The sequence below is a fragment of the Phyllostomus discolor genome, chromosome 3, assembly GCF_004126475.2.
Source record: "Phyllostomus discolor isolate MPI-MPIP mPhyDis1 chromosome 3, mPhyDis1.pri.v3, whole genome shotgun sequence".
Taxonomy (NCBI): domain Eukaryota; kingdom Metazoa; phylum Chordata; class Mammalia; order Chiroptera; family Phyllostomidae; genus Phyllostomus; species Phyllostomus discolor.
Window position 1 is genome coordinate 195,235,483 of NC_040905.2, and position 21,481 is coordinate 195,256,963.

At 46.3% G+C, this 21,481-nt stretch overlaps 1 protein-coding gene and 1 long non-coding RNA gene across 2 annotated transcripts; one reads left to right on the forward strand and one right to left on the reverse strand.

The window, feature by feature from the left end:
• Nucleotides 1-225: 225 nt before the first annotated feature.
• On the forward strand, nt 226-15,727 carry LOC118499769. Its single transcript, XR_004902301.1, has 3 exons — nt 226-933; nt 12,145-12,303; nt 15,555-15,727. It is a non-coding gene; the product is annotated as an uncharacterized LOC118499769 (long non-coding RNA).
• TXN (thioredoxin) lies at nt 9,795-20,769 on the reverse strand. Its single transcript, XM_028516548.2, has 5 exons — nt 20,605-20,769; nt 15,615-15,719; nt 15,081-15,140; nt 10,698-10,763; nt 9,795-10,004 (listed from the first exon to the last, which is right to left on the reverse strand). The coding sequence occupies exons 1-5, from the start codon at nt 20,626-20,628 to the stop codon at nt 9,942-9,944; spliced, it is 318 nt and encodes a 105-aa protein (XP_028372349.1). The 5' UTR covers nt 20,629-20,769; the 3' UTR covers nt 9,795-9,941.
• Between the last annotated feature and the right edge of the window lie 712 nt (nt 20,770-21,481).

Sequence of the window (21,481 nt, forward strand, 5' to 3'; positions counted from 1 at the left end):
TATTTAAATTCTGCCCTGGCTGTTGTGGCTCAGTGGGTTGAGTGCCGGCCTGCAAACCAAAAGGTCACAGGTTCGATTCCTTGTCTAGGGCACATGCCTGGATTGCTGGCCAGGTCCCTGTGGGGGACTGAGAGGCAACCACACACTGATGTTTCTCCCTTCGCCTCTCTAAAAAATAAATAAAATCTTTAAAAAACTAAATAAATAAAATGCAGATCACTGGGTCCCACCCCTAGAAATCCTAATTAGCAAGAGGCCCAGGAATCTGCATTTGTTAGATGTTTTCGGGATCACACCGAGAAGTACTGGTCTCCACCTGCACCTCCTCTCTAACTCCTCAGAAACAGTTCCATCCTCCAGGTTCTCACTGCGTAGACTCCCCACTGACACCCAGGCCCGGGGACATACTAATACAGTGATTCTCATCACCAGCCATACATTTAAATCACCTGGAGAACTTTTAAATGTTTACTGATGCCTGTGACTCAGCCTCAGCCCTGGGCTCCCTGGAAGCGGAGCTCCAGCTACCAGTGTCATGTTAGAGCAAACCCAGTGGCTCTGACCTTGCATCCAGCATGGATGCCTTTTCTAATCCATCCACTGCCCCCCGTGGTCTTTCTTACTCTGCTTTAAGGCATTCTAAGATTCCTTCTTTCCTAGAGCAGAGCTTCCCAGCCTGCATCCCTGAGAAGGCAAGCGGACTGCAGGTGTGGTAAGACATCAATCCGCCCTCATCAGCCCACGCCTGGGCCCGTGGGCTCCACTCTGAGCAGCCTCTCCTGCAGCTCCTTGGATGACGGATAGCTCGAGCTGATGGCGTTTGCTCTCCTCTCCCCTCTGGGACCCTGTTCTCTGGTGCCCACTGCAGACGAGGTGCCCATCGAGATGCAGAAGACGGATGGGGCCCAGGTGCCCAGGAAGCTCAACACCACGGTAGGGCTGGTTGGGGAAGGGGAGGCGGCAACGTGGGCTGGGGTGGGTGGCAGCGCCGGCTGCAATGGGAGCCCGACTGTCGCTGCTGTGCCCTCTGCAAGGTACAGGGTGACTCTCCAACAACGCATGTGTGTTCTGAAAGCTGCTTGCCTTTTCTCATTTTAAAAGATTTGACTCAAAGGCATGAAACTGGATTTGAAATTGATGGGCATTATCACAATACATTTTAACACTAGTGGACAATGAAAGAAAAGGAAGAACTGTTGGTTTTTTTGTTTTGTTTTGTTTTTAAATATCATTTTAATGTGGGTGGCTAAGTTGCTTAGGTTTGTCACCTACTTGTGGCATTAAAGTTTGGGGTTTTTTGATGGTTGCTAACTATAATACAAAGGGAACAGTTTAAAAGACTTGATTAGGAATTGCTGTGCCTAGATAACGCATCAGGTTCCCAGGTGCAAAGGCAACTTACCTACCTGACTTCCAGGGTTTCAGTGATATTGAAATTGTGAACTTCTGTTTACCCCAGAACTGCACAACGTGGTGAAAAGATAGGCCGCAAACTAGAAAATGTGTCTGCAATGTAAAGTCAATGAACAGCTAGTACCCAGTGTGGATAAAGAATGCTGAAAATGAATAAGAAAAGCATGAACAATCTATAGAAGAAAGAGAGGAAAAGACTTGATAGGTGCTTTTCGCAAAAGAGAAACCTGAGTAGCCAAAAGCGTATGAAAAATGCCCAATATCAGTAGTGATCACAGAAATGCAGAAGAAAATATGGTTACACACCCACCAACCTGAACTTTATTTCATTTACATTTAATGTCTGATAACTAAGAATTGCTGAGTTTGTAGAGTAACAGGAATTCCGGGGTCCAGCCTCAGCGGGGTGTCAGGGTCCCTGAAGGAGGAACGGCTCAGGTGAAGTGAATGGAGTGAGACACCCAGTGGGGTGCCGGAGGACAGCCGGGCTTTTTGGGCCCGACTGACTCCCCGAGAAGAATCAATCTTTATTTTTATAGGGGAGGTTATACAACATTCAGTGCATAGTGTGATTATTAAAACAGAAATGGTTACCATGGAAATAATTTAGAAAAATACAGAAGGTTTTACAGGTCGATCATGCTAAACAAAGAAATAACCAAAAAGTACAGGAGGTCCCACAGATCAACCATATTAAACAAAAGTTACTTTGACCAAGAGCGTCATTAATCAGATAGCCAACGAAGCTATATGAGCACACACTTTCAGGTGCCAATTAGTAAGTAGGTGTCTATTAAGATTCTAGGGATTGGTCTAAATTAAAGGGGTGCAAGGGGTGATTTACAGGTTATACAGAAATTAGCTATTGTCCGTTGAGGTTAGATTTGTCTCGGATAGGTAACTGGTTTTTTTGCCTAGGTCTTTTGATTTATACGTCTTGGGGGTGGGGCCATGTTTTGTATTTGTTTCCATGTATTGAGATTATTATTTCCAACTAGAACTCCTTGCTTATATACACTCCTGTCCAGGGTATGGGAGGGGTAGTGGCTCTAATAAATCTTAAGATTTCAAGTGGTGACTCCCTAAGAAACATTCCTAGCAACAGCTTTCTTCAGCATTCTGGCAGTTGGTCTGCCCATAGTTTAATTTTGTCCTTAACTTCCCAGGTGGGGGAAGCAGGCAGCTTTAGGGTTGCTAGGGGTTTCTGTTCTGTGGTCAGCAAGTCATTTCTCGCAGAATCAGAGGCATCCTGCAGATTTTTTGTTATAACGCACAGGTATCCAAAAATCCCACCACCTGTCACTAGCAGGGACAGGCATACAGGAGGAGATAGATGGGAGATCCGGCCACAGCCGCCTCTGCTGTGCAGATGCGTCTCATCCGTCCCGACTGTGTCAAGGGTCGGCTCTTGGTCGGCTCCCGACACAGGAACTTGCAAGTACCTGGTAAAATTGGCACTTCCTAATACGACGGGGAGAATTTGTACCCTATTTAGTGCGACCAGCAGCATGGGCATCATGGAGAGCTCCCCACGGCAGGACCTCAGACTGAATCAGATCTGGCACTTGAACAAGCTCGCCAGGTGATTGATTGCACGTGTGCTTAATGCCTGTGAAGCGCGGCTTTGCAGTGCCGTGGTTCCACTCCAAGCATCCACCTTAAAGAACCTCCTTCACAGCACAGCGTTCACAGCAACACTGTTCATGAGTGAAAACAGAGATGAACCCTCATTTAACAGTAGGGGAAGGCACACGGTATGGAGTAGACAGAATGGAATACTTTACAGTCAGGAAAATGAATGAACCACAACTGTGCACAGTAACAAGGCTGACACAAGCATGAAGATGAGGGAGAAGCAGATCACAGAAGAATGCATTCATCATTATCCCGCTTATATTTATTTACACATGTGTTTTATATTAATGCATTCTTCTGTGTTTCACAAGTAAACCTTTAAAGGAAGTTATGTGTATGAAAACAAGCTTCAAGTTTCACATTGCATGAGGATGTTTTTGTGGAAATTTTATACATGTTGTATAATATCCTCCCTAATGGTTTTATTTGGCTTTTGTATTAAGATGATTTTTGAAAAAAGGTAGTGAAATATTAAACCACATATTGGTGCCCCCAAATCCTTTCCACTGGAACCCAGGGGATGCTCAAATATTATCTTCGTGTGTGTGACATCAACATTGCAAAGCAGGGATCCAGAGGCCAAATCATCCCGAAGGCCTTGGAGGTCCCAGCCTTCGCTTGCAGCTTCCTCTGTCGCCGGGCTCCAGACTCTAGCTGTTGTATCCTTCTCCTTCCTCCAGGATACTGCTGTGCTGCTAATCCCCTTCTGGAACACCCTGGGTGCTCTTCCTCTCCTTCAGGCTCTGCTCCAACACCCTCACCTTCGTAAAGGGACTCAGAATTCCTGGACAGAATAATTCCTCTTTCCTTTCCAGAGACCTTAAAGGCCTGATCAAGCAAGGTTTAGTTGTTTTGATATCTTTCTCCTCTCCTAGATCACGGCCAAGTCTGAAGCAGGGAGTTTTATACTGCGAAGTATGTCTATTTGCCTTTCCATAACTCCAGTTATTTTATATCTTATGGAGCCATAAATCTTGTATTCACCTTCATTATTATGAGTTGGGTAGCAAGTAATAAATTCTCACCATTATTTCTAGACTTCTTAGTAATTCACTCTGGGGACAACAGAATCCTATGTGACATTCAATGGCACTGTTCAGTCACAGATTTTTATAGAGTCTTCAACTAATGCTAACATATTTAATATTTTAAATAGCTAACAATGTATTCCTCAAATGTTAAAGCATCTACTCTAAATGCTTGGTCCCTAGTAAAGCAGTCAAGCTTAGCAACTTGAAGTTCTGTTTGGTGGAGGTCGGCAGGAAAGAGCTATAAAACCTTTGTGAATGGGAAGAGGAAAGACCATGGTACTCCTGTTCATTCCCTAAAATGCTAAAGTGGGAAAAAGAGAGTTAACTGTCTTCTGGGACAATTTGTAAGTGTTCCTGTCCCATTCTAAGAGGCTACCAGAATGATTGCTGTCATGCCTCAGACCCCTGCTGGCCACACTCACTGCCAGAAGTCCAGGCTTCAGCCAGGCACCCATCATCCTGGCCACATCCGTCACTCCCTAAGTCAGGGGCTCTCCACCTGGGTTGCATATCCAATCATCTGCAATCCAGGCAATGCCCAGGACCAGTTGAATGTGATGCTAGGGTTTTTTAAAATTAAAATCTCTGATTCCAACGTGCTGCCAAGACTGAGAGCTGGATCCTAAATCTGTTCAAACCGTGCCCCGCCTTTTCTCCCTCCCTTTCACAGTGCCTGCTGGAATCTGCATCAGGAGCCCTCTCTGTGTCTTCCGTGAGTTCTAGGAATACCCCCTCCTTCCTCTGCAGCAGTCTCCTGAGGGTCCTCCCTCCCAGCCTTCTATACCCCACACCCCCGAGAGTCAGGAGGTGACTGGGTTTTCGCCAGACCGCCAGTGCCCCTTACAAACCACTTCTCCTTCCAGCAGAATTCCCTGCTCTTCTGGAATTCATTTATGCCCTTACCAACTTCCTGCCCACCTCACTGCAGCCATCCACTGTCTTCTAGACCCCTTCATCGCTGAAGATGGTTCCCGTCAAAGACTTTCCACCCCATTCCCATTCTCTTTCTCAGCGACCCCTCTAACCCTGGTCTCAGATCCTTGACCTGCTGAGTTATGACCTGTACCCCACCTCACTGCCTTTTTAAGGTAACCTGAATCCTTATCTTCCCAGGACACTGCATCACCTCCAACATCCGTTTCTACATCCCACCCTGCCTGCCATCTCTGACGGTGCTCCATCACGCCACTGCCACCTCTCTTTGACCTTGTCGAGACCTCTGATCCCCAGACTCCATCACTTTCCTCTATCTCTGCCAGCCTTTTCCTGCTGGCTTTGCTTCTCTGCCCACCCAGCCTTCATGCTCTGCTGCATCCATATAAGCAATCTTTTGAAAATGCCATCGACTCTTTTGCATCCTCCCTCCACTGGACTTGCCTGCTAAGGCCCAATCCTGCCTGCACTCTGCCTCCCCACCTTTGATTGCTTGCCCTGAAGCAGCTGAATGCGGCCGGAGAAGCACAGAACAGGGCTTTGCAGTCCTAACGCACTTCTTGTCAGGCACTCAACCCTGCCCAGAAACCATGCTCTGCTTCCACGCTTTGAAGATTACTGTTTCACCTTATCTTTTCCTTACAATTGTCTACTTGCTTTCCTCCCATTTCCATTAGATGGAAATTCCATCTTCCTATTGCTAAATCCACAATCCTGTTTAAATCTGCATACATCTTTTTCCGTAGGTTTATTTCTGGGCCTCTATTCTGTTCCATGGCTCTCTGTGTCTGTTTTTATGCCAATACCATACTGTTTGATTATGATAGCTTTGTAATATAGCTTGAAATCAGGAAGCAGGATGCCTCCAGCTTTGGTCTTTCTCCTTAAGATCGCTTCAGCCATTTAGGGTCTACTGTGGTTTTACATACATTGTTCTATTTCTGTAAGAAAAAAAACATCAGAATTTTGATAGAGATTGTACTGAATCTAGTTTGCTTTAGGCTCTCTGCATCTCTAGCCATCACTCCTGGCAGACAGAAACCTCGCTGCTTTTCATAGTTAGATGTTATTTGGATTCCTTGCCTGGTTCTGGTGCTCTAGGCTGGGAGCCTAGCTTAGGGTTTATACCCTTCAGCTCCCAGGCAGAACCCCCCCCCCCCCCCCCGGCTGCTGAAACATCCCTCTGGAACTTCAGCTGCCGCCTGTGAGAGCCCAGCCAGCCCTGTCGCACCTCTGTACTCCCTACCAGTCTCGTTGTGCTGCGGTGGTTTCTTCCGTGAGTCCTTGGTTATAAGGCTTCTCTCCAGCTAGAGTTCAGTTGTGATTCAGGGTGATTTCTCTGTAATTTGGTTGGAATTCTTGTTCCTTTAGGTGTAAATGTAGATTGTTTATTTGAGATTTTTTCTTAATTTCTTGAGGCAGGCATCTATCACAATGAACTTCCCTCCTAAAACTTTTCACTGCTTTGGCTGCGTTCCATAAGTTTTGATAGATTGTATTTTCATTTGTCTTGAGGTTTTGTTTTGTTTTTTTATTTCTTTGACTCATTAGTTGTTCAGTGGCATGTGGTTCATTCTCCACATATTTGTCAATTTTTTAGTTTTCCTGTAATTTATTTCTAGTTTTATACTATTGTGGTTGGGAAAGGTGCTATATCACTTCAGTCTTCTTAAACTTGTTTTGTTTTGTGGCCTAACATGATCTATTGTGATGTGATGTGTGCACTTGAAAAGTGTGTCTTCTGTTGCTTCTGGATGGAAGGTTCTGTGTGTCTGCGAGGACCATCTGGTCCAATGTGTTCCGTCTGATGTTTCCTTATTGATTTTCTGTCTGGGTGCTCCACCCATGGATGTTAGTGGGGCACTACATTCCCTACATTATTGTGTGCGTCCAGCTCTCTCCTTAGGTCTATTAATACGTGCTTTCTGTGTTCAGGGGCTCGTGCTCACCTCTTCACCCACTGGCTGTGATGGAGGAAATGACTGGTTTCTCCCACTGTGCTCCGAGTCCCATTTTTTTTTCTTGACTACACAAGGGGTTCCCACTTTCAGGTGTCCTCTTCCTGCAAAACCAACAGTTACCTCCGTCTCTGGAATTGCCTGTTTCCCGCACATGCTAGCAAGCACATGTGTCTTATACACAAAACATCCAACCCCATCTCTCTGCTCTGGTGGAGAGCAGAACTTCTCGTGAGTGCTACAGACCCTGTTTGTCCCTCTCTACATTGTCACTTTTTAAAAGATATTTTTATTTGTAAACAATGCATGCATGTATTCTTGTTAGGAAACATCCAAACACTTACAGATAAAATGAAAAACCACCAATCTCTACCTGTTCTCTGCTCCAGAAGTCACCACTGTGATTCATCAGAAATGTTTAATTGGAGGTATTTTCCTTTAACTTACATGCAGATTTACCTGTAGAGATAGGCAGCAAATCTTGTGGCTTGCCCAAATGGAACCATGCCGTTCTGCCACATTAATATGGTTCTGCAACTTGCTTTATTTCATGTAGTGACTGAGATTTTCCTATTTCAGTAGTAACAACTCCTTATTCTATAATACCTAGAAGAGATTTATCACCGAATGTAACCATTCTTTTATTGATGGCAATTCAGTTTGGTGCTGCTGTAAACAATGCTGCGACAAATTAGCCTTGGACAGTTTTCTTTGCCAATGTTACTTCTTTTAGGATAGATATGAAAAGTGTTATTTCTAGGCCATTTCCAATCACTCTCTTCAGTTCCCGCCAACGTGGCTTCCATTCCAACTGTTTCATAGAACTTTTTGGTCACAACCACCACCTCCATTGTGTGTTCCTGTCGTCTTAGCCTCTCAGCGTTTGGTGGCTGACACCCCTTCCTCTCTGAAACCCTCTCTACTTCTGGGATAAACCCTTTCCTGGGTTTCCTCCTCGTTGGGCTTCCCTTAAGTTTTCTCTGTTGGCTCCTACTCTCCCGGTCTCTAAATATGGAAGTTCGTCGGGCTGTCTGGAGCGTTCTGCACTCTGAATTCTCGCCCTGGTGATCTCATACTCGTCTGTGTTTAAGTGCCACTTGCACAATAATATCTTCCAAATTCCAACCCCAGTCAAGACCTGTCCGGAGTTCCAGGCAGGCACCCAACAGCTGCAGGACATCACCTGAACACACACGACGGAAGCCTCAGCCTGCACAGGTCCAGGCAACCTGGGCTGCTTCCTCCGATCCTCGTGCTACTCAGCGCCCCAACTAGCAAGGCGCTCGAACCCCAAACCTGGAATTTACTCCCGAATTCTACTCCCAGGCACTGGGAGTAGAATTCCCAGTATTGAACCTGCAGTTTCATCTTCACCACCTCCCTGCCTCCCCTCAATCACAGCTGTCATCACCTCTGGCCTAGATACCTGCAAAAGCCCCACGTTCCAGTTCTTCCCCCACCCACTTCCACACAGCGGCCAAAAGAAACCCGTCGGACTGCTCTCACCTCTGGCTTACCCCTCAGTAGCTGACATGTGCGCCTAGAACAAGGAAGGCCTTCAACGACTGGCCCCTGCCACTCCATCCAGCTTTAGCTCCTGCTTCTGCTAGAATGTACCAAGACTGTCCTTGACTCAGGGCTTTGTGCATGCCCTTCTCTCCGCTGGAAGTTTGCAGCTCAGTCCCTTCCACTAGTCAGGTCTCAGTCGCCTCCCAGCGCCCTACCCCACCCAAAGCCAGTCTGTTATTCTCAATTATGGTGTCCATGTGTTTGCTTTGGTCTTGTAGACTGTCCCTTAGCCTGTCATCCGCCCCCTTTCTCACATGCAATCTCCGAGAAGGGTGTCTTACAGCTGTATTCCTGGTCTTGCACAGAACAATACTTTGAAAGATTATCTAAGTTCAGCACCCTAATTTTAGGTGAGAAAAGGAACCCAGGAAAGGGTTTCACTGTTTTACTACTTGTTGAGACATTGCAGGGAGAGGCAATGTTGTGGAGAGCCAAGAACTTGGGCTGCAGATTCCTGAGTCCTGGCTGGACTCTCAGATCCTGACTTGCGTGATGCCAGGGAAATTACCCTCTTTGCTTGTTTCCTCACTGGGAAGTGGGGTTTACGTATCTACCTTTGGGGGAGGGGGCAAAGATTAACTAATATAAGGATATTGTGGGGCATATGATTAATTACTATACAACCTTAAAAACTTCAAGCATCCCTTAGCACTTGGCTGTCTCTCAAGTACAAGAAACATGATGTTCTTTGGATGAGATGAGTAAATTTTCTCAGGTTGGAACTTTTATCTAGCCCATAAAACCAGTTTCTTAGATACTTTGAGCAAATCAAAACCCCATGGTAATGTTTGTAGGAATTCACTCCCTGTGAGCCAACCATGAAGAATTCCGTATTGGTGTAAGATAAGTTATATCAAATCAGGAGCAAAGTCAGAAGCTCATGGGAACCTCTGGGACAGAAATCTCAAACTAGAGAAACAATTCCTTTATGGGTGGACGTCAGCTTTGGCCACGCTGACCACTCAGAGGGCAGAGGGGATGTGCCTATAGGAACAGGGGATATTATTTTCTTTGTTCATAAAGGTAAAAAAATAACAATTTAAACATACGAATCTATTATCTACATTGCCCACCACATGATTTTCCTAGAAATACACTAAAGTAGTAATAGGGGGGGAAAAAATCTTAAACCAATCAGTGACCTAGAAGGTTACTAAAAAGTGATCAAGAATGTATGAAAATAATTAGGACACATCCGTATCTTCTAATTGGCCACTTTTCATTTATTTTGAAAGCTATTCAAGACACCAGACAGTTTTAAAAAGGGTAGAATTAATATTTTATTGTCACTGCTATATCAGATGGCAGCTGAGTATTATAATATCTATACTTGATCTTTCTCTTTTGTAAATAAAAAAAAATTACAAGAGCCCATGGCTGGTTATGTTTTCAGAAAACATAATTAAACTAATTCATTGATGGTGGCTTCAAGTTTCTCCTTATTAGCTCCGGAAAATTCTCCCACCTGTGAAGAGAACATTAAACTGGCATTAGATGGGGCACTTTACCTCTAACGGAACGGGGTGGGGGGTGCGGGGGGAGGCTGAAGGCAGGGGAGCAGGACACGCATAATTAAAATTAACATCCCTGGAGGACACGGTTTTAAGTCAAAAACAAAAACTAGGAAAAGATAGTCCCCCCAAAAAAGGCAAAAGACTCCAATATAATTTTGAGGGGGACATAAGTACCTCTTAACAAAGACAGATGTACTTTACTATACATGGTCCAGCATAAATAACGCCTTTTTAATTACAAAACCTTTTTATTACAAAATCGTAAGCATGTGACTCTGTAATATGACTATCCCTCTCGAGTATACCATATGACATTTTAGGTGAAATGCTCAAATTCAAACCATAAATCATTACACCCATATTATTACCCTACCAACCCCAGTCAAGCAGGCCTTACTTCTGCCGGACCCTGTGTAGGTATGAAGTACCAATCACAGATTTAGTGACTAGTTCTAGCAAAAATCAGTTTTCAATTAGATGCACCATTATGTACCTAAATCAACGAAGAGTGACGTATTTCACTAGTCCTAAAAGTAGACCATGGGGGCATGCTTCCCAAGATGAAGGAACAAGTCACTGCTGTTTCTCCATTTATACCATGCTGTCCTACGTACTCAGTTTTCTTCAAGGTCCAATGTACCTACCTTTACTCCTTTTTTAAAAAACTGGAAGGTTGGCATGCACTTGACTTCACACTCTGAAGCAACATCCTGGGGGGAGGGAATAGGAACAAGGTTAAGTACTGAGCTTTGACAGAAGTAATCCAACACCAGGTTCTTTTCTTCTGTTCTATACGCCGTCAAGACCGACAATATGGAATGGGAGCACAAAAGCCTAACTGCTTACAGTCTCAATTCAAATGATCACTAAGGAGCGGGATACTCCCAGCACCAGACACGATACTCATGCACTGATTCCATAAGCTGGTGGGTCCAGCTACACCCTATTTCAAGAATCATTAAGAAGCAGCAGCAAATTCTTTAACTGTACTCAGGACTATAATCCCAACTATTCTTCCCACTCAGCGCCTCTTAGCACTGCTCCTAGCTTTCCCAGTTTCATTACGGGAACGAGGGCCAGAGATGATCATAAAGACTAATGTCCCATGTGGCAGAAAGAGGAGCAAGTTACTTGCAGAAGAATTGTTCAAGAATAATGTCACAGTAACCTAAAAAGCGGCACGCTGGTATTTATTTGATTTTTTTAGTTAAAAATGTATGTTCTCAAACCTGGCTGCGGGATCGGGGTCACCAGAGGGGCACTACGAAGTTCCCCTACAACCACGTGGTCCATCAGGACAAGGCTGAGCCCCAGTGGACCCCAATGCTCTAGCCTTTGTGGGCTGCCCAACCGAGAAAAATGGGCAAACCCCAAAGGTTGTACATTGCACTAGCGGGTGTGTATCTTCTTCTAAATGGGGCTCTCACCACATCTGAAGACTTTTCTACAGCTCAAAGGTCACTGAAATGTCAAGCATTCTTCAATTTGGTTACAGGAACACCATGTGAGAACTTTTAACACTGTACTTTGTTCACACAAGGTTTGGAGGGAAACGGCATGAAAGTGGTTCTGTTTGGACAAGTATTTCAGGTGAAGAGGTCTATTAAGGGATCGGCAACACCAGCTCGGCACTTGAGAGGGGATCAGGCATGACATGGAGAATCTCACAGCCCCCGAGCAGCAAAAAACTGGCTGCAGGACAGCCAGCCACCAAGGAGGCAGACCCCCAGACCTGAGTCACGGGAAACCAGAGAACTTCCACAGGATTTTTCCTGACTACATTATTTCAGAATATCACGGTTGATTTCCCCCAAATGTCTGACTGAGTTCAAATTAGATAAATTTGGGAGCCTGACATTTTACGAACACTGACCACAGCACACCTGCCTATTACAATCTTCTGTGGACTTGATCTTTGCTATCCAAATTCAATGCTTTACTTTTGTCTCCCACTTCTTGTTCTATGGACTAGTTTGCTACTTCTACAGTGATGTGAAAGTTACGCACGCTGGCCAGGGCCATCCCAGCTATTTAATGATATTCCGAAATGAGACTGATCTGATTTTTACCCCCTTCTCTGTACTCTTTCAGGGCTGAAACGAGGTGACGGTTTTAGCTAGAGTTCCCAGGCAACCAGAGATCCACTCATGGGATTCACAGTTGCCATGGAGAAAAAAACCACTCACTGTTCGTTTAAACAACTGCATTCCGTTTGAATTACCTGCCTTGCTCATGCTGCTGAATGACCAGGTGAGTAGGAGCGGGCGGGTATGTGGTGACTCAAGGGTTCTGGAATTCGTTCAATTTTTAACTCTGCAGCAGATCTCACGTAGGCAGTAAGGGCGCCTGTCCGCAGTCCAGCACCATGCAGGGCGCGGACCCCTGGCTCTGCCTTGGTGACCTACTTCTTCTGAGCTACACTCCCACGACCTCTTCAGTGGGGTCCTAAGAAACTGTTCTCACGGTTACTCTGAGGACTGAATGACCTAATGCGGGCAGACAGTGTCCCACAATAGCTAGCACGTTATTACTTTCAAATAAAAATGTATTTAGTTGCTAGCTGGTAGGGTCAGCAAGTTTAGAGAAACCAGAAGTTTCTCTCAAGACCAAGTGAGGTTAAAACAAGGAGCAAGGTTTTCCCCCAAACACAAAGTATCTATTCTCGGTCCTTTTGTTTCTAAAATTCTGGGACACATCAGAACAGCAGCTTTACTCAATAACCATGAAAATCCATTCACTCCACACCCACTGCATGCCGGGCAGGTGTGCTCAGTGAAGAAACAAACATGAATACCACAGGGTCCCCAGCCCCCAAGAAACTTACAGGGACCAACAGTAACGGGCAGACACAAAGAGATGACTATATTGGGTTGGCCAAAAAGTTCATTTGTTTTTTTCCCTGTAAGATGGCTCCAGTAGTACTGAGCTGTCTTTAACTTCATTTGAAACAATTTTGTTAGATTGTACTGTGACAGTTGTCATATCAGCATGCATTTAAAAAACCTTATCAAAATTGGTGAATTTTTATGTAGCCATGTTGATACTGAAGATGGAAGAACATACCCAACATGTTTTGCATATATTACGCTCTATCATTTCAAGACAGGTAAAAACGTAACAGAAATGCCAAAAATGTGTGCAGTGTATGGGGAAGGTGCTGTGACAAATCAAATGTGTCAAAAGTGGTTTGTGAAGTTTCACGCTAGAGATTTCTTGCTGGATGATGCTCCCCAGTCGAGTAAACTGGTTGAAGTTGATAGTGATCAAATAGAGACATAAACTGAGAACAATCCGTGTTCTATCACGCAAGAGAGAGCCAACGTTCTCAAAATACCCAAATCCATGAAGTTACTGGTGAAAATGAAAAACGTGTCTTGTCTTTTATGGAAAAAACTAAACAGACTTTTTGGCCAACCTAATAATAACAGTTAAGATTCAGTGAGCACTTACCATGTGCCAGGTACTGTTCTAAGCACTTTATAGGTATTGCCTCATTGAATCCTGATGACCAGCCTATGATGCTGCATTAACATCGCCACTTTACAGAGGATCAAACTGAGGCACAAGCTGAGCAAAATAACTTACCCAAGCCCGCACAGCTAACAAGGGACAGAGCCGGGAAATGAAGCAGGCAGTCTACGTGTAGGGCCCACCCCACTCCACTGCCATCAACGCAAGAGGAAAAGAGGAGAGGAGGACGTCACCGAGGAAGGAAACTCATCTAGTCTGGGACGTCAAAGGGGGTGCTGGAGCCGAGTTCCTGGAAAAGAGGTGAGCTCACGCCCAAGAGCTCATCAGGCAGGAAAGGAAAGGCTGTGCCCAGGAGAGAAGACAGTGCCAGCAGAGGGACGACTGTGGGGTCAGAGAATGTGCTGAGGATAAGCTAGGTGGTGTGGGTAGGTCCTCACGGGTTTAGAAAGTACTACCATACACCCGCTTTCATTGCCCCTTCGGTACTTCTATTAAACATTCCATGCTTGCTAAGAGCAAGCAACCTCGGCCAGTTGATTGGGGCAGGCATTAAGATCACGTAGAAAAGGATCACACAGAAAAACCAAGGCTCGAGGAGGAAGAGCAGCAGACAGAACTCACTGAGCTGGGTCTGAAACCAAGGTGTAGCACCACTGCTGTCACACCACATCCTAGGCCTCTCCTCCCCACCGGGCCCCGGGGAAACTGCCCACATGTCTGTAAAGAGCCCCTACACGATACACCGTGAGCAGGCCCTCCTAGTCCTGCAGGCTGTGGGAGGCACGGTCGAGTGCCGACAACCTGATCCGCACCCACCCCATGACAGAGCCTCCCCTAAAGTGTGCTGAGGAGCCAGGGCTGGGAAACCAGACGACCTCATTTCAAACCCTGGCTCTGCCGCTGTAGCTCCATGGACCACCTCCCTGTGTTCTTCTCAGCTGTGGAGGGGGCTTTATAAGTCAATACTTATGAAGCACAGAGAGCAGTGCCTGGCACAGAAAGTGCTCATGTGTTAATTAAACCACCCTGGAATTTCCCCCCTAATTATTCTCTCAGTTCTCTACCAGGCACCTTGGTGTTTTTTCTTTAAAACATCCGGGTTTTCTAATTGACCCCAACTAAGGCTAGAATATGTTTGCAAATACACTGTCTCATGTCCTGACCCGGCAAGAACTTTAGAAGTGGTCTCCACCTTTGGTGATACCATCAACTCGATGGTTAGTTACCACAGTCAAAGCCAACTTCTCTTTACTGAGCTTCTCAGGATATTAGGTAGAATACATAGGTTTTCAGCAAGATAAGTAACTGGGAAGTAAGGTACTGAAAGTTTCAACCATCTATTTTTATGCTTATTTTAGGATGTGATATACATACCTCCTGATATCTCAGATTAAGCTCATAATGGGCACAATTACCCCTTCTTCCAATATACAATGTTTTTGCTAGTGCTGTGGTTCTACTATTAATTGACATGCATCTGCAAACAATCACTTGCGATACAGAGAAGAAGGCCAGTGTGTAGAGCTCAGCAGGTTTCCCGATTTCCAGCCACGTACCTGACAGTCATCCACATCCACCTCCAGGAACAGCACGTTGGTGTACTTCTCAGACAGGGACTGGAACATTTCAAATGAAGATACACGAGGAATTAGAACTTGTTACTGGCAGTCAGTACTCAGCCTTCTTAAATGGAAATGCCGTAAGAGTAGAGACTAATTAAAGATGCAAACATTCAGACTAGGGACTGGTAGGCATAAAGGACACACGTTTTCTCTGAATCAAATTCCTTCTAGTCTAAATAACTTGGCACCCCAACTTTCTGAGGCCTGAATTTCAAATACGGCAGGGCCCATAGACCAAAATGAACAAAAGCAAAGCCAGTCAAGACAAGCAAATTAGCTTTTGAAAGCTGACTTCAGTGGGCTCCCGTAGTGAAGCTAACTTGAAGACGTTACACGACTGTTTCTAGACCAAACAGCCAACAACAACAACCCCCCAAACTTGACTTGTCTTTTTTTTTCTCTCCCTAGCTTTGTGACCACCCCAAGGACACAAATCTCTTAAATACAGAGCGGCTGCTGGGTACTCACATGAAAGAAAGGCTTGATCATCTTGCACGGCCCACACCACGTGGCGGAGAAGTCCACCACCACGAGCTTATCTCCGGCGCTGTTCAAGGCTTCCTGGAAAGCTTCCTAGGAGACCAAGAGAAGCAGGTGTTCCAAAGCCTTAACAAAACCTGATCCAATGTGACCCAGAGCACAATTCTGCGGCTCTGAAAGCAAGTCTTATCTTTCAATGAGAAAACAAAACAAATAAACTGTTTGGAAAAAAAAAACCCTTCAGTGTTGTTTGTAGTGTCACTTGATAAAACAAGTATGTTGTATAGATATTCAGAACTCTATAAATATATTGTAAACTATTACTCAGTCTACATCCACGCTAAGCAAACAAAAGGAAAACAGATATTTGTATTAAAAATGTTTCCACATCACATCAAGGTGTTTTGGAGGCATTAACAAAATGCTTATCAACTGATGGGAAGGGGGTCACCTGAAGAAGCACGAAGGCACGGGATTTTGCCATCTACAACACTGCAAGCTACCTAGGGTTTTTTTTTAAGTGAACCCTTTTTTGATTCATATTTTCTATGGTGGAACATTCCAAAAAAAGAAAGAAAATAACCCCCTCCGAACCCTCACATTCAGTCACTATTGACATTAAGCATATTTCCTTGTATTCTTTCTAATGGAGTTTCCAGAGTTGAGATCATACTATTTCTAGTTGATTTCTGCCCTTTATCTCAAAACTCTGCCCTCATTGTTGACCAAATGAAAAACAGTTTTAGCTCCTCGTAAGGGATGCGTATTAAATAAAACTCCGCAAGCAGAAATGATCAAGAAAACCCTTACCTCCAGCCTCCCTGCATAATTTACTAATGGTCTCGATACTGTAACCCAAGCAACCTAGCCTTTCAGTTACGAAACACAAGTTAGCTACAATTAGTTAGTGCTGACCAAAACCCGGGCAACCACAAGAAATCAAAACACAGACATCCACCTGAAGTTCAGCTTTTCCTCGAGGGAAAAATGCTGGCCACGTTGGTTTAATGAAAAACCAACACGCCCCTCCTTTGAGAGCTAAGACTCAGATCAGATGTGGTCCCGTAAAAAGGGAGAATAAATAAACAAAGCACCATTACAGTCTAAAGGGGAGTCCCCTGAAGCACAGTTACTTCTCTAGACTGCTAATTCCTACTCCGAGTTTTCTGGGGAAACAGTTCACAATGGCTTTTCGAGAATGGCCTGTCACGGCTCCTGTCGCCTTCTCAGTCCCACAGGTACAACCTCCCGCCCCACCTTTGGGTGGGTGTGTGTGGGGAGAGCCGAGATGGAATTACAGAAATTACATCGTCAAATCATCACCGACTTTCTCGGACGAACTTCAAAGTCTCCCCTGACAAGACTTTCTAGAAGGTCAAACAAGCCGTTCCACAAGAGCGAGCTCCGAACAAGGCCGGGACAAGTCAAAGGACAACACTCTCCAGCACGAGGAACATAACCGCCCCCTGAACAACACGGGCTTGAACTGTGTGGGTCCGTTTATGCACAGATTTTTTCAGTAACTATGTATAGTACTATAAACGTATTCTTTCTTCCTTATGATATTTTAAAAAACACTTTCTTTTCTCTAGTTTATGGTAAGAATACAGCATATAATATGCATAACATATAAAATATGTGTTAATCGACTATTTGTGATTCCTGGACAACAGGCTGTTCTGGGGGAGTCAAATGCTCTCCCCAGAGTTTCCACTGTGCGGGGGGGCCGGTGTCCCTAAACCCCGGGCTGCACAAGGGTCAGCGGCCTGTTGCTTGGTGAACGTGGCTGGCTCTCAATAAATACTTGGGAAGGTTCCTTTCAACATAGAATGTCATTTCAAACACGCAAGGAATTCCCAAAACAATTCTGAATCAAATTCCAGCAGAACTACCTAAAATTCTGCAGAGAAAAAGGCAACAGCCACAGAACGCTGGGCTCCAGCGAAGGTGAGACAGCCTGGCCCGTGCAGCCCGTACAACCCATTCTCTTCCCCCGACACTTCAGCTCGCCCCAACAGATGCCAGTTTGGAAGTAGCTCAAAATGGCCTGACTTCTCAGAGAACCACAATCTCCAGCCCCTAGACACTAAAAATGAAGCTCAATAAAGGTCCTCTTCACTGACACAAGTATTTAAAAAACAAAACTCTGTAGGTGGGGTACCTGAATAAAGAGTCTAGCCATTTCTTTTCCTGAACATAACCATAACAGAGGTAATTAAAAACCACAGAGGAGGCCTGTAAAGCATTTAGCAAAGTGCCTAAGTTAAATAAATGGCATCTCTTATTAAAAAAAGAAAAGAAAGAATAAACCTGTGTGTTGATTTCTTCCTCATCACGTCATCCCAGTGGTATCTGAAATAGATCCCAGTGGCTCCGAACTACCAACAGCTCAGAAAGAGTTGTCCTGGATGGCCAATGGCACCAAGAGGAAAATCTTACATGTATTCAATATCTACAAGCAACATTTGAATTACTGGAGTTTAATATCTGATTCATGACTCTGTATTCTAATTTGGAAGATCAACCATAATTTTGATTATGAGCACTTCTGGGCCCCAGGCTGTAGTGCTTTTTAGAGAAGAAATGTCTTATCACCCTTACACATCTTAGTGATTCGGGCGGGGCCGCACCTCTGACAAGGAAACTGAAGGGTGTGCCCCAGGAATCAATTTTCCGTTTGTTCTGTGTGGATTCTGAGACAACTAACTAATACAGATCCTTCAAAAGTTTTCTCACGTCTTTCAGGGGTGCACACCTGTTAAGTTAAACTCAGAAGGTCGCCAGGCCTTGGAGGAACACGCCTGCCCCTCCCACCCCCGCAATAAACTGGTATTTATCACTCAGTAGGTATTAAAAAGTAGGTGGAACAAAACTTGACATTAATGACTCGTGTTTTCCACAAATGAGAGGGATGCTAATTTTATTTTCTTTTTACAGGATTTATTTATTTATTTATTTATTTTTAGGGACAAGGGAAGGGAGGGAGAAAAAGGGAGGGAAAAATCGATGTGTGAGAAAAACACAGATGGGTCGCCTCTCCTACCGGCCCGGGGACGAAGCTGCAATCGAGGCCTGTGTCCCCACCAGGAAACGGACCGGCAAACTTCCCATCTTTCGCTGTCTGGTGGAATACCCACCCAACTGCACCACGCCAGGTCAGGGCTAGAGGGCTGCTAACTTCAATATAAATGCTCACAATTTAAAAAAGGAATCCCAATAGGGGAAAAAAATAATCAAAAACAAGCAGATGAGACAATCAACCAATCAACAGATGTGGGAGAAGACAAATTTAGTCACTGATACTCAAAGACATTCAAATGAGAATGAGAATTTTTCTTTCCAATGATCTGGCCAAAGTTGTGGGGGAAGTCAGTGTCCACGCGAAGCACTCACACATTTCTCTGGGCTTTTACAAGCCTTAAGAAGGTCACCTCCCCTGACCCAGTCAATGCACTCCAGCCCCTGACCTGAGGAAACTGCCGGAACTCTGCACAATGGACAGTAAGTACAATGCATTCTGAACAAAATATTCACTGAAGCAACAAACAACTGCCTCAACTCCAGCAATGTGTTCAGATACTGATATGATTACAAAAAGCTTGTGACTGTGTGTAAAGTGTTCAGGCTAAATTAGGGAAATAAAAGCTCAGAAAGAAAACAGTATACATAAGGTAATTTCAACTACTTTGTAGCTGCTTGTAGGAAATAGAAGACCTCACTTCAAATTTTCTATAACGATCATATATATTTTTTTATCTTCTAAAAGCAACAAAAAGATAAAGGACCATTATGGAGAAACTGAGGTTTACAAAGCCTGCTCCAGCATCTAACAGGCCCGGGCACTCAAGGACCTACCTGTGGCCTGCTTTACTGGGTGGGACTCTAGCGGGGTAAATGCTCCCGAGGGGTCGGTCTCCCCCTGTTTGCACACAACACCAATTCTCTCCCACTCAGTTTTCTGACTCTGCATTTAACAAACATTTCTTGACTACAGTGTACCAGACACTATGCCGGCTCTCAGTTGTCCGTGCAGGAGGGTATTACGCTCTCAATAACTCTCGAATGGAACACTTTTTGTCTTGGGCATTCCAAAAGGACAGAACCACCATCGGTGTACCCGAAGGCCGACCAGTGCCCAGGGGCATACCTGGCTTCGGCGAGCCACCAACAGTGGGTGAAATCACACAGATCAGTGTGGCAGCGGAGGCCCCGCGGCCCCGCCTTGGGACTGAGTCATTCCAAAGCCAGAGCAGCAGGCACCGCCCGACAGGAAGAGCAGTCCCAAGAGCGCGGCCGGACCTCACTTCCTCGCAGACACCTGGGGCCCTCGGGCCTCCAGGCCGGATTGGTACACGCGAGGGAGGACGGAAGGGAGGTTCTAGGGCTCGCAACCGCCCCTTTTGAGACGATACAGCACGCGTCATCTCTGGGGCCCGACCGTGATGGAGGGAGGCAGGCAGGGGTCTCCGGCACAGACCCGCTTCCAAGGCAGCCCACCCCACCCAGCGCGGGTGGATCACACCACTCACAGGGTTTGGGAGTGGCGGCTACTGGCCCTGTGTTTTCTCCAAAGGGCCCTCGATCTCCTTGTCCGGGATCGTATGTGGACAATACGGGGGGCTAAGGGCAGACTCCCTGCATCCCCTCACCCAAGTGAGGTTTCCCCGAGCAAAGGTGATGCGGGGAGCGCGCAGGGAGGGGACACCCGCACAGCACAGTCCACGCTCGCGTGCTCTCCCGGGCTCACGAGACAACTCGCCCCCGCCCTCCAAGGGCCTCTCGTTCCTCTCCTCCCTTACGCCAGGGTGTGTTCCGGCGCCTCCCGGGCGCGGAGGCCCAGGTTTATCGCAGTCCCAGGCCGAGCCGCGGCGACCCCTTCCTCCAGGACGATGACCGGCGGCCTGCCCACCTCCAGCCTATCTCTTCCCCAGCTACGGAGGCTGATCGTCGCGCCCTAGCCTTTCCCGGGAGTGCATACCTTACTCTCAATTTGCTTCACCATTTTGGCGGCTGAGGTCTGACGAGCAACCGTAAGAACCGATGGAAATGGATGCAAAGCCGCGAATACAACTTGGAGAGTGCGCAGCCCGCCTTCCCTTTATAGACAGGAGAACCCGGCGGGCGGGCGCGCGCGTGCGTGTGGCGGGGGCGCGCTCGCTCAGACCTCCCGGTCCCCGCTTGACGCCACCGCGCGAGGTCCCGCCTCCTAACCGCCGGGTGGGGCGGGGCCGCTGTCAGTGGGCGGAGTCTGCGCCGGCGCGGGGCGAATCTCCAGAGACAACCCCCAACCCGGGAAACCCTCGGTGGCTTTCCCGCAGGCTCCCGCCCCCCGCCCATCTCCGCACCCCAGCTGGGAGAGGGGGTTCTGCGAGGTCCCTAAGAGAGACTTCAAGAGAGCATGCCCTGTGAATGGTGTGGGGAGGCGGGGAGTCAGACCACTTCCAGAGACACAGACGGGTTCACCTGGGAAGGGATCAGCCTTGCCTTAATCGAATGGGGCTGGGCTCGAGAAGGGGCCGCCTAGGCAGGACTGGGTTCATCAAAAAGGCCCGCCGACCTTATCACAACCCTACTGCCCCCCAGCCCCACAAAGTGCTGAGTAACCATGACTAGGAAGTGTATCTGCGTGCACCCCACCTTCTTTTAAAGCGACAGTTTTCTCTTGCCTCCTTCCTGTTCTTTTCACTTTCATTGATGAATCCACTGCTACAGTGACACAGCAATTCAGTGCGGTAGACAGGCAAGGGAACGGGCCCATCTCTGGAAGAGCAGACAGGGGCCTGTGTGGGATTGTGACCCTGAGCAGGTTCTGACTTCCTGGTGCCTCAGTTTCACGTTCTGTGAAATGGAAATTA